The 14499-nt window shown below is 29.8% G+C and overlaps 1 protein-coding gene and 1 long non-coding RNA gene across 3 annotated transcripts in view; one reads left to right on the forward strand and one right to left on the reverse strand.

The window, feature by feature from the left end:
• LOC145686313 (uncharacterized) overlaps positions 1 to 7668 on the reverse strand; it is a 150921-nt gene extending 143253 nt beyond the window's left edge. For both annotated transcript variants that reach the window (XR_014131586.1, XR_014131585.1), the window contains exon 1: positions 7616 to 7668. This is a non-coding gene — a long non-coding RNA (uncharacterized LOC145686313). The remainder of the gene's footprint in view (positions 1 to 7615) is intronic.
• Positions 937 to 5056, forward strand: LOC145666222 (uncharacterized). The gene is made up of 2 exons (XM_081733289.1): positions 937 to 1009; positions 4487 to 5056. Exon 2 carries the CDS (start codon positions 4491 to 4493, stop codon positions 5007 to 5009), a length of 519 nt encoding a protein of 172 aa, XP_081589415.1. The 5' UTR covers positions 937 to 1009; positions 4487 to 4490; the 3' UTR covers positions 5010 to 5056.
• Positions 7669 to 14499: the final 6831 nt, after the last annotated feature.

Raw genomic sequence — 14499 nt, forward strand, 5'->3', positions numbered from 1 at the left:
GAAGCTAGCTATTAAAAAGATGTGAGCATATTTTAATACCTCAACTCGAACAAGGTGTGAGAAGTTAAAAAGCTTTTTTTTTGTTAAAATATAACCCTTATGCAGAACCCCTAGCCTTACGAATAAAATATTTATGATTATATTAAAATTTTGCTTGAATAAAATTATATCTATATGAAGCCTTTAATAGGAAACAACTTTATTTTAAAGCTGGAACGTTGTTTGGAGCACTGGCTGTAGTGATCTTTTCTTGACATGCTTTGAAACGAGACTGACTTTTGCGATAGAGATGCTGACTGGCGATATTATGACGTCATATGAACATTGTTTTAACCGATTGCCATGACAGAGTTAATCATAGAATGATCACGAGGTGTACGTACATGAACCAAAGTTGAAATTAAGTTTAGAGATTATTTAGACAGATAAGCTAATGTTTTATAGTGAACGAACTTATGTGTTGTTACCCGCCTACCCTGTGATATTAGCTTAACTTATGATGACCTTGTTTAGCAACAAGAATTTTAATTGCCGTATATAGCTTGACTTATGAGAAACTCATCTGATTCAATGCAACTTAACTGGGAAATGAAGAAAGAAAAAATTCAATATTTACCCGCAATATACATGGACTTTTTCGGCTTCCCCCCCCCCATGTTTGAGAAAATATGTGCTTAATGACTTTATTTGTAATAAACTATTGTACAAACTAGCCAAAGTTAAAATTTGAACAGACTATCTGTATTTAAATGCTCCCCATACGTCATTGATTTAATGTGATATTTTCTAACCAATTGAAGCTCAATAAACTTTTAAACTTAACCCAAAGTTATAATTGTCCTATAATGTATGTATAAAGTAACTCCACCCCCTTCATTAATCAAATGCTTATATATATATAATTCTTTGTACAACAATTGCTCTATTATTTTTACTTTTAGTTGTATTATATTGATTTGTGTGCTACATCCATTGATTGCTGATTGACCTGGTTCTTGGAAAAAAAAACGTAAGTTTTACAACTAATTGCATAGTTAACTTAACGGGTTTTACACATTAAAAATGTATAATAATATATTTACTGTGTTTTGAACAGTAAGGCTATGTGAACCTACAGCTGAATCTAAATTTTACACCACTGCACAAGAAAGATTTGTATAATAATACCATATTTACAGCGTCTTTTAACAGTAAGGCTATGTGAAACGTAAACTTATAGTTGGTGGTTGGGATTTAATTCACACGAGTTTATTAGGGGAACGGGAACTATAATAAAATTTATGAGGAACGTTAACATAGGTTGAACATTTTATACTTTTATAATAAATTAGACGGAACAACTTACGCGGAAATAATTTTTTGTTTTGTTTTGCAAAAGACCCATGTACCCTTAGTTACTGACGCGCCCAGTTAACATAGGTTTGTTTACGGTTGAACATTTTATACCCTTATAATAAATTATTCGGAGCAACTTACGCGGAAATATTTTTTGTTTTGTTTTGCAAAAGACCGGTGTACCCTTAGTTACTGACGCGCCCAGTTAACATAGGTTGTTTATAATTAAACATTTTATACTTTTTAATAAATTAGTGGGAGCAACTTATTTTACGGTTTGATTGTTAAGCAAGCACAAAACACATACAGTGTGAACCTACATGAGTTTTACGCTTAGAATTGAGCCCTAACGTTAAAGCTGTGTACGTTATTTGCTTAGCCATAAATGAGCTGTAGTTATTTTTTGATTAACATGGATTTACATTGATTTTTTAGTATTATGAGTGTTATATCTTTGAAAAGGTTTTTTTTTGTAATATAGAAATGGATATTCCAATTATATGAATTGTCGTTAAAAGAAAGAAACATGTTAGTTACCCCTAGATTTGCATTAGTCCCTAGTTAATTTACGCAAAGCGAACGGTTTCACTAACATAGGAAATTATTATTATTATTATTAGTATTCTTAGGTAGTACACGTATACTTTTTCCATTAATGAAGATTATTTTAATTCAAAGCAGTTATTTAACCCAATACTTGTTTTACTTAGAACATACGACCCTATTAAAATGTTTTAATATTATAGGAACAACAGAGAAAATTTGACATGTGTACCCCTTTAATTATTAACTAATGGTTAAGAAAGGAAATATAACATTTATTGAAATAAATAATAGTATACATTACCTTAAAATTAAAGAGAGATTGCTTATTATTATTGTAAAACAGTTTGTTGTGTACTAAATCCTATTTCAGAATTTTTACCTAAAGGTTTCACGACTAGCACCAATTTATTATAGTAATACTATTAAAATAATAAGTATTTCTTGAAAGAAATAGATGTATGTATTATTGCATTTAATATATATATTGTGTTTGTTCAGTTGAGGGTGGAATTAAAATTGAAGTATAGAGCGTAAACATATGAAGCGAATGCGTTTTTTTAATAATTGATTTTGTGTAAATAGTGTTAGGAAAATAATTTGAGTTGTTTGACTTTTGGAATAGTATTGAAAATTGTTTAACGGATTATTTTTGAGGGGTGAGAAGGAAGCGGTTGTATCCTATAGTATTTTATAAGAAAAAACAATTATACTGTGAATTTTAGTTTATTTACACGGACGTTAGATAGTAAAACACGTAATGTGACATTATAGTCTTACCCGGAGTGTTTATTTATGCTAAGCTTTAGCTATTATTAAAAGCGATGTGAGCGCTAGTTTATGTATTGCAAATTGAATTTGCACGTGCTTGCACAGGCTTTAATGAATACGTTATGTGTAAGCAATTGGGAATTATAGTATAATACCGTTTTACAGCAAATGAAAAAAAAAACATGACATACGAGTTGTGGGCAATAAATAATTGTTGTTGTATTACACTATAAACTACCATTGGATGAAAAATAAAATAATGTTTTACTTATTAGGAATTAAATTAATACTTTTAATGTACTTTTTTGATCGTAAATGCAAGCGTTACGAATTAGACTCGCGTTTGCTGCTACCGCGCACGGCTGCGCTGGGAATTAAACCCGCGGCCGTTAGGAATTAGATTTGCGTTTGCTGCTACCGCGCACGGCTGCGCTGGGAATTAAACCCGCGGACGATAGGAATTAGATTTGCGTTTGCTGCTATCGCGCACGGCTGCGCTGGAAATTAAACCCGCGGACGATAGGAATTAGATTTGCGTTTGCTGCTATCGCGCACGGCTGCGCTGGGAATTAAACCCGCGGGCGTTTGATTGTATTAGTTTGCGTTTGGAAATTAAAAGCGTGAATTAACATACCATTTATTAGCGTGGTTATTATTTTAAAATAGATAATGATGCATAATTGATATAAATAAATAAATACAGTGTGTTCAAAAGAATTTGAGATAAAAGAAAGAAAGAAAAAAACTAATAAAAAATTTAGAATTTTCCGCTAAATAGGAACGTTTGGAGGTTATTTTATCCTACTTTTTTTTTGGAGGTAGTAAAGTTTAACATAGTTCTTATACTGATTTTACTAGTTATAATCCATTTTTATTGACCATAACAAGATATATGCCTATATAGATTTTTTCTGGTTAAGGATTTCCAAAGACGGATTTACTTTTGAGGTTTAGAAGTGTTTTAAAATCTTGAAAATGAGGTTAAGCAAGTTTTTTTAGTGTTAATTATTCGTATTTCCTTAAGTTTGTTTTGTTGGAGTTTGTTTATTAAAATATTTCTAAAATCAACTTGGAACCCTTGCACTAAAGGCGTGTATGTTAGGTAAAAGCATTAGAAATTGAGCCCAAAAGGCGGGACTTACCACAATTTAATTTTGGATAATTTTGGAAAAAAAAGAGGGTACGTTAGGAGAATTTTCTAGGAATATAACAATAGTTGAGAGCCTTAATGACTATTTTAGGGGAACAAATTCACTAGAGGGTTTGCTTGCATTAATTATGGAAATATGATTGATTGACTTTTATACGTGAGAATAAATATTACAGATTTTTTTATTTAAAAGCATGGAGGCTTAATTTAAGCATGCGTTTAGAATATTTATTTATTTTTGTGAGAAATTACATGTATGCTTATCGGCAAGTAATTTCCGAAGTGTTTCACGAAAAAAAAAAATTTTGTACAATGTTAGCTTCGTTCAGCACCGTGGGTATACGTAACTATTAGTTTACCATAACCGAAACTTGAACATTGGGGAATGCTAGCACCGAACATTAAAATATTAGCGCCTGAATCTTTTTACGTGGTAGATGATATTTACAAACATATTACTGACAGCTTAATTTTAGTTAACCAACCGTTTAGTAGCAATCCTATATGAGACATGAACCAGCACAAAGTTTAACTTTATGAGAGTTTAGATAGACATATGAAAAATTTTAGGTACAATAAATTAACTTAGATTCGATAGTACAAGCTAGAAATATATACATATTTTGTATATTAAGAAAAAAAAGAATTATAATTGATACTAATTACAGTTTTTATTTTTTATTTTAGAAAAATGGAAGCACAACCGTCCACATTATCAACCCCCACTACATCATTGTTGAACCAGCTTGAATGGTTCAATAAGATGGATAGTTTATTGGCAACGGTGGAAGGAAAAAGAGGGAGAAAAGAGGAAAAGGAGGTAAAAAATAAGCGAAAACGTTATTTACCGATTGTAAAAATAATAAAATCGGTAGCACCAACAACAGCAGTACCAACGTTAGAAGAGGAAAAAACAGAAAGAGTGAAACCGGCAGTACTAAAATCACCAATGGAACCGGCAGTACTAAAACCACCAATGGCACCTGCAGTAGCAGAACCACCAATGGCACCTGCAGTAGCAGAACCACCGATGGAACCCGTAGTAAAAGAGCCACCAATGGACCCAAAAACACCAGTAGCAATGGGGGTTGAGGGAAATGAAGATTTACGCTTTTTAAATGACGGGGAGGACGATGTATTAATAAGGGCCTACGCAAGATGGGAAAGGTTAGAAAGGGCCAAAAAACTTAAAGAGAAATATTTTAAATAAAAACAAAAATGTAAATATTGTGAAATAAATGTCTATTTTGGGTAAAATGGGAAAATTTGAGTTTTCTTTCCTTTGAACCTACCTAACAAAGGTTATAAATGACTAATTTTTTTGTTTCCTGGTTATATTGAACTTATATTGCAATATATTGTCTAATGATCCATATAAATATCTTATTAAGAGCAGCGTTTTAAAAAAACGCTTTTCAGTGTTTATGGTTTTCAGCACAATACACTATTTAGTTAACCCCCAGTAATAAAAAGTTTTTTTTTAATTTTGATGCAATGTCTACCACAACTAATATGGTTTCCCTCTAGTTTTTTAAATTACACTTGAGTTTTGATGATATCTACGTTGTTTTCTTCTTATTTTTTTGACCAATATACATAGTTGTAGGGTAAAAGAAACTCATTGAAATAATTGCTTGTTCGCATAGATAACAATTAAAACAAGGTTGTCGTTTACTATTTAGTCTGTTCTTAAAAAAATGACCGAACCTAAGAATTTCAAGAAATTTTATGCAGCAAAGTTAAAAGAATTTCAAAACTTTTTTTTTTCTGTTAATAGTAAAATTTACTTGGTAGCAGGGAACACGCATTTAATGTCTTGAATAATTAACTAGGTATTTCTTTTTGGACCAAGCTATTTCATATGAAAACACGAAATTATCCAGCTATTTAAGGTAAAAATGACAAAGTATAACCTGTATATTAATTCAGATACCATTTACCCACTTTGAATTCAAGAAAAAATGATATGGAGATTCACTACAGTTAGGCTACGATGAATTAATATATAGCTTTTATAAAAACTTTAAAATTTATAGAAACCATCCCTGAAAAAACACAGCCACCACAAAATCCAAAACTTAATAATTGTCATAAAATGATCAAATAATTAGAGTAATTTCAAGCACCAGTGGTGCCAAGGTATAATTGCCAAAAAAAAAACTTCAGTTCACTTGAAATACTTATTGCTGCCACAGCAGTTTTTTTAAAAAAACAGATTATTTGAATTAAACTTTGAATATTTGTGAAAAATAAATAGAATAATATTTTTAGCATTAATACCGCGCCTTTGTTTGAAATGCTATTCATGTTGCACGCTTACACAAAAGATTTATTGTTTAATTATAGCAAGCATTTACGGAAATAATTTTAAAATTTCATTTCCATTTAACAAAAGTTGGCGAAGCCTTTTGTTACAATTGCACTTACGCGAAAGCGAAATAAAAAAATTACTGTGTTCACCTAGCACATGTTGGTTCTACTTTTAAAATTGCACTTACGCGAACGCGAAATAAAAATTACTGTATGCACCTAGCACATATTGCTTGCACTTTTTACAATTGCACGTACGCCCACCAACTTACATTTAAGAACGCATTATAAAATAGTTCGTATCATATAACTTCCGCGGACAAATTAGTTGCCTAGCACAAAATTTAAATTGCCTATCCATTATTAAGGTAAGCTAAGATGGCTATACTTGCTAACGCGCCTTTACTTGAAAACTATATGTTTTTTACTAAGGTAAGCTAAGATGTTTATACTTGCTAATGTGCATTAGTGGAAAACCACATTTTTTTACTAAGCTATTGTAACGTAACCGTCGCTAACGCGCCTTTACTTGAAAACCATATGGTTCCTTAATAAACTAACCTAAGATGCCTATACTCGCCAACGCGCCTTTACTTGAAAACCACATGGTTTTTTACTAAGGTAACCTAAGATGTTTATATTTGCTAACGCCACCTATGGTATTGTGACCGTCGCTAACGCGCCTTTACCGGACGACCTTGTATTACGCCCCCTTTAATGCACGACCGTGGGGTTTGTTACTAAGTTATTGTAACGCGCCCTTACTGGATGACCTTTTATTACTAACACTCGCTCAGCGACGCGAAATGTAGTAACACACTGTGTTTTAAATGTAATAAAATATTTTTTAGCATTAATACCGCGTCTTCTTTGGGAAAATGCGCACGTTAACATTAAGGAAATACTACATTTAATTTTTATTTGATAGCTAGTACTTTTTTTGCTATTGCTAGCGCAGAGAAATTAGTTATTCACTTTTGCTAGAGCACACACGTACGTGTATTGAATTAGCATCATTTACTTACTGTTGATGGTCACCTATTACAACTTGGTTTTAATTTGATGGCAATGCATACCAAGTTATATTTTAATGAATGGTATTATTTTAACGGTTCTTGCAAATTCCGAACACAGCGTTTGAACATGTGAAGAACTCATTGATTAAAATCTATGTAAACGAGCAAAAAAGTTCCGAAACATGTAAATGACTGGTAATTAAAATTTGTAGGAAATTGTATACCAATACATACTTTTGGTTAAAAAGATACAAAACTTTTAAAAATAAGCTCGTTAAATGAAAAAATGTTTAATTAATTGTAAAAGAATATTATTTCACGATGTATTATCAATGAACATGCACACGTGTGGGCTATACAGTATTTTTATCACACTTTGTGAAAAATATAAATCAATATACATAAAATAATTAAAATACAAAATTCTCGTAACCAATTATTTAAAAATTGTATACCTTTATTCTTTAACAAACTATAAAAATAAACTTACGTCTTTTCATTAACTGCAGCATGTTTAAACCACGCGGAGGGAGATGAATCATAAGTTTTAGAATTTACCCACTAGGAGGCAGCACTAATGCTGCTTTGCGATACCGTATCTAAATTTTGCGAATTGCAAGTGTCTTTACTAATTGAAATAACTTATTAATAAACGTATTATATATTAAGAAATGGTAATTTTTATAATATAGTTTAATTACAAGTGCAGAAAAAGTATATGTGTTGCCTAGTTTCTAAAATAAAAATAAATGAAAATGCTTTAGGTCAATTTGTATTGTAGCCTGTAGGAATATGAGCCGATTCATTACCCTTTATGATATTTAGACTGCAAAACACAGACTATAATGTAACACATTTGCTTATTTTATGGATTTTGCGATGGATTATTTATTCAAACAGTATGTAAGACACATTGTGTTAGTAACAGACAACTTACTAAGCCACATTGTATTATTCAAAGACTATGTAGTAAGACACATTGTGTTAGTAACAAACAAAATAGGGGCAAACTAAGAATAGTCAAGGGGTAAACTAAAAATGATCAGGGACTATTTAGGGAATAATCAAAGGGCCCAACCTAAAGATAGTCAAGGGGGGGATACTAAAGATAGGCAGGGACTATTTAGGGGATACTTAAAGGGTAGTTACCCCATACTAAGGATATTCAATGACTATTAGGGGGTAATTAAAGGATAGTCAGCCCTTACTAAGGATATTCAAGGACTATTAGGGGATACTTAAAGGGTAGTTAGCCCATACTAAGAATAGTCAAGGACTATTTAGTGGATAATGAAAGGGGGTATACTAAAGATAGTCAAGGGGTAGTTACGGGATAGTAAAGATGGTCAGGGACTATTTAGGGTATACTAAAGATAATCAAGGGGTAGTTACGGAATACTAAAGATAGTCAAGGGGTAGTTACGGGATAGTAAAGATGGTCAGCGACTATTTAGGGGATAATCAAAGGCTAGTTAGCCCATAGTAAGGTTAATCAAGGAATAATCAGGGAATATTAAGAATGCTTAAAGGCTAGTTAGCCCATAGTAAGAATATTCAAGGAGTATTAGGGGATAATTAAAGGGTAGTTAGCCCTTACTAAAAATATTCAAGGACTATTAGGGGATACTTAAAGGGTAGCTAGCCCATACTAAGGATATTTAAGGACTATTAGGGGATACTAAAGGTAGTCAAGGGGGTATACTAAGGATATTTAAGGATAATTAAAGGGTAGTTATTCCAAACTAAGGATATTTAAGGACTATTAGGGTATATTTAAAGGGTAGTTATCCCATAGTAAGGATAATTAATCAGCATTTAGGGGATATTAAGAATGCTTAAAGGGTAGCTAGCCCATACTAAGAATATTCACGGACTATTTAAAGGAAAGCTTAATTATAGAGTGCGGAATGAGGACTTTTTTTGCGATACTTAGTTTAAAAATGAATATTGCGGTGGACAAAATATGCGTTCAGCTATTTTACAATTGCAATAAGGACACATACATGTGTACTGTTAACATAAATGCCTATAGAATGGGTCTTAGGATATTTTCCAATTGGAATAAGGCTACATAAATGTATACTGTCAACGCAAATACGTATAGCATGGACTTTAGGATATTTCAGAATTTTGGAATAAGGCTACATAGATATGTACTGTTAATGCAAACGTATATAGAATGGGGTTTAGGATATTTTGCAATTGAAACAAGGCTACATACATGTGTACTGTTATTGGAAACACGTATAGAATGGGAATTGGAAAAAAATGCACAGAGACGTGTTGTTTTATGAACCCGTTTGCAGACGACTTAATACTATACTGAATGCTTTTGAATAAGGCCGCTAAGTGGCATTACTTACCACATAATTGCGTCAAAACATTCGTAAACTTGTTTAATGTAATGACATATATAATAATATAATATTTCGTTTTAATATCATTTTATTGTACTCGTCCTTGACGTAATTTAAAATAAATATTACTAGTGCTAATAGTAGTACTGAATTTAGAAAAAATATTTATCTGTTTTACGGTGTGCAGTTGCAAAATAAACATTAGCGAGGGCATTTTTAACAAAAACAACTAAGAATTAGAAGGTGAGTGTATTTCATAATAATAATAATTAATATATTTATTGAACATTTCTTTAGCTGTAGTTGTTTTTTAACCAATAATTAATAAACAAGTTTCTTTTATAGTTTTCAAAGCAGGTTATTGATTATTGCCTGTTTTGCTAGATTTTTTTTTATTACATAGAACTCAAAAATGTTTTCTTTTTTTTTGTTTTAGATGGATTTCCTGTGTTCAACTGGTGAGTTCAATATGATTGATAAACTTTTCTTGTACGAAGTTTTGTGCGGTTTTCAGTACGTGGAAGGCAATATTAAAGTTACAAAGAATAGGACAATGAGCCAGTTAGTAATGGTGTAAACTACATAGAATAAAGTTTTTGTAAACTGATACTGCAGAAAGCATAAACAAGAATAAAATGATTGGTTGCTTAAATTTAAGTGGGCGTTTCCACTAAGATTGCTCAATGACATTACAGCAATATATATAAATACAGCGTTAAAATAAAGAGATCTACTCAATACCTTAGTTTTGGGTATATATGTAAAAGACTTATTTAAAAATTTTGTTTCTACGTACTGCTAAATCATGTCGGATAACATGTGCCAATGCATAAATAATGAAATTAACATTCAATGTTTAATAAAAACCTTTCAATTGTGGGAGCCCAAGAGAAGAAGTTTGCTAGTGTGTGTTCTGTGTTCAGACAAATATAAGCAAAGTATTAACCGTGAATGTCTGGTCATACACAAGGATATTTTAAAAACAAGTGTCTTATGTTTAATTACTAATATGGACATCCAAGATGAGATTTTACTACAGTTTGAGAAATCCCATGGAAAAACATTTACAACATTACAACAATTTTTTAATATATATGAAAAAGCAATTGAAAATGAGGAATTTATTAATGAACTAATAAAAATATTCCTAGAAAAGGACTTTAAAAGGCATATACTTGAAAATGTTGTATGTGTGTAATTAAAACTTGAAATAATGTGAAACTGTTATCAATGATTCACAAAAAAAAATGTAATGTGCACTGCTGTGAACTAATATTAAACAATTTTTTCAGTATGCATACGATTCGAAGAAGTAACTTTTTTTTTATAGTGCTAATAATAACAAGTAATTCTCTGCAAATGTTAACAGTTTTCTTAGTATACAATATAATTGGAAAAGTATATTCTTCCAACTATTTTACATGACAATAACTTTGTATAAGAAATATATAAAAATAGTAATCATTGTCATGGGTTACTTAAACTATGTATTAATAAATAGTATAATTATAGTAAACAGTAAACGTTAATAGATATACTTGTTTATAATAATAATAATTATTATTATTATTATTTTTATCATCCCAAAAATAGTGTTCCACGGTGTTGTTTACCCAGTTTTAGTACTACATCAATTGTACAGTCAATACTAATAATATAATTTCGTGACAAATACCTTTAAGTTTAATTCTTAAATAAAAAATGAATCTTTAAATATTGTTGTGTTTATGCTTTTAATAGTTGTAGTAGTAGTAGTAGTCACCATGTACATATTTAATCGTACATAATATTTATTCACTAGTGTCTTACAAAAACATACTTATATAAATTTTATAATTTAACTAATACTTTCGCTAAAACTTTTATCATATACTTCAATTGTTTTGTTATACTTTTTTACAACTATATGTCTTTATTCTTTTACTTAAAAATTTTTTTCTTTTGTTTCACTCCTTTGCATGTACTAAAATATAAAAAAATGTTCAAAATTAATTTTCCCCTGATTTTGTATATATAATTTAGTTTTCACCCTTCGAAAACTTTATTGGTTAGCTCTCCCAGGTATAAACCCAACGTAAGCTTAGGTTATTCATTGCGCCGCTAAACATAATACTATTGGTGTTACAGTTGTCAACAAATCGTAAAGCTTTAACCGCGTCCATAATGTAATAAACGCAGCAAGTACAACGTTTGAAACTTTAACGGCTTATTTTCATTTTCAACATTTTTATATGTAATAACAGCATGTTTTCCCCAATGAATAGTACGCTTTGTACTTCGTACTGCGGTGCCCATAGGAAGCCGTAAAGCTTTTCTAACGTGTTAACAACCACTGATTGCAACAAAACCATTCTTCGTCCCCATTTGCCGTAGAACAAATTGATAAATAGCTTGGTTATGTACCTTAAGCCAGGGTTTAATCCAATATTTTTCTCATCTAACTGTATGCCTTCGTGGACATAACATTCTGCAATATATTTATTTTCATCTCCTTTGCTTGCACATAAAATAAAAAAATGTTTCATTTAAAGAAATCTGCAATAAACTATGTAATCCTTTTACACTTATTTTAATTATATTTAATGTATAGCCTTATGCACTGCAAAACGCTCAATATTAGTTTTAACCTTTAAATGTATGAACATATTCCTATACATTGTATCCTTTACCTTGTCTTTAAAAGTTCAATAATATATGGTTTAATGTTTTATAAGTACAATAATTATATATCATGTAATTTATTATAAAATGTCTATTTTCACATATAAAACAAATCCAATGTATGTAAAAATTAAATATGTTAATGCGCAATCTTCTGCGCAGGTTTGTGATTATAAATGAGGTCATGGTTCATACTGATATAAAGCGGATTCTACCGTGATAAAATGTACAGTCAAAGGCCGTCTGTTTCCGCTAGTGCAAAACGAAAAAGAAATACATCACTACATATAAAACCATTTTCAACTTCTCATAATAAAAAACAAAAAGGTGAAATTCAAACTAATCTTTTATTATCCAAAAGTAATACTGTAGACTCTAAGTATATTTCACCACGTGAAAAACAGTTTCAACTTGAAAAACAAAAGAAAATTATACTTGTTAATCCAAATGATCCTGAAATTCCTGAAGAAAATGATACATGTCGCATAATATTTCCAACACAGGAGCCAATACCCGAACAAGTGTATAGAAGAAGTTTCAGAGAATCAAGTGAAATACCATTTCAAGAGGAAGTAACAAGTCAAGATATAATTTCTAATGATAATCTTATATTCAACGAAGTAAAGTGTAATTGTACTACTAATAACGTAAGTGAAATTTGTGTAAAACAATTACTAGAAAATTATAAACTTTCTGAACCTTTACTTTGTGAAGGTTGTGCAAATCGTAGTGAAAATAAAACTGTTCATAAATGTTTAACTGAAACCGATGAGGAATTAAATACTGTTGTGTGGAATTTCCTAATTAAAAAATCAACACGTGATCAAATATTAAAACAATATTTGAAAATTCATGTAAAATATATAAATACCAACAATATTCTAAATCTTATAAACAAATTTAACTATTCATATCAAGAAATTACATTGAATGATTATCATATTTTTGATTTAAGAGAAGCATATCTGGAAAAGGACAAAAATGTGTTTCAAGAATCGTTATTGTAAACATCGTTGTATTTTCCTAAATAGATACGAGAAATGCGAATATCATTGTTCTTCTTTTTCTATAAAAGAACACTGTGTGTTAATGTGTATTGCCCGTTGGAAACCACATCGAGAACTTTTGTGTTACGGATGTTTTCAAAACAGAAGCAAAATAGAAGAACACGATTGTATTACTTCGGACTATAATATGTTATGCTATAATGCATGGCGTACAATGGTAAGCGCACAAACTTTTGATGAATTATATGAACAATTTGCAAGAGTGCATTCTGATACTGAAATTGATGATTGGGAATTTACATGGACATTATATAACATTTTATTAAACAAAGACAACATTGAATTAATTACCAAATTATTTTTACAAAAAGATTTACTATATAATCCGCATTTTAAAAAGTTGTAATGGAAACTCTTCTGTTAATCAATTAGTAAATAATAATAAAAGTGTGTATAAATTAGTGGAAAACTGTCCAATATGTAATTGTGCATATACTAATATAAATCTTGAATGTATTAAACAATGTATCAAAGAATGTTAACATTATTAACAAATACAAATGTATTTGTGTGTATATCTTATTGTGAATAAAATTTTATCAGTGTATATTACTTGTTTTCATTTTTTATTATTATTTCCTTAAATGTGTTTTTGTTTTGTGTAAATGCGTTTTACAATATTATTATACTTAAAGTATTCTGTAAAAATTAATTCATGCAAGTAAAAAAACTTTAACATGTGCATATAACAAGACAAAATTCACATGTCATAAAATTTACTTGTGCATTTTATAATGCATGCAAGTAAAAAAACTTTTTTTTTTCGTTTGCGTTTTTGCATTTTGTTTTTAAACTTGTATTTTTATTTTTATTTTGTTTTTAAACTTGTATTTTCATTTTCATTTTGTTTTTTCCAACTTTTATACCATATGTATTTGAAAAAGTTTCTACAGTTTTCATATTGCATTTCTAATTAACGTATAACTTTTTATAATTTACAAGTTGTGTATTTGAAAAATAAGTTTCTTTGCATTAAAGCTCATTGTAAATACCAATTCTTATATCCAATTATAATATATTACCTATTTTTATTATTATTCAGGAAAAGTCTTTAATAATAAATAAAAATCAAAAATAAAATTTTGGTTAAATATTTATTTCACTAACAAAAAATATATACAAGCAAAATAATAATACAAAGAAATAATATATGTACAAAACAAAATATGAATACAAAAATCATGCTTTAAATGTTACATTTCTATCTTTCTCTAATAATATATTGGGTAATTCCTCAATATAATTCGGATTTTGCAATAATTCATTATATTGTTTCTTAAACAAATGTT

This window comes from Thermobia domestica, chromosome 1 (assembly GCF_964235325.1).
Source record: "Thermobia domestica chromosome 1, izTheDome1.hap1.1, whole genome shotgun sequence".
Lineage (NCBI taxonomy): Eukaryota > Metazoa > Arthropoda > Insecta > Zygentoma > Lepismatidae > Thermobia > Thermobia domestica.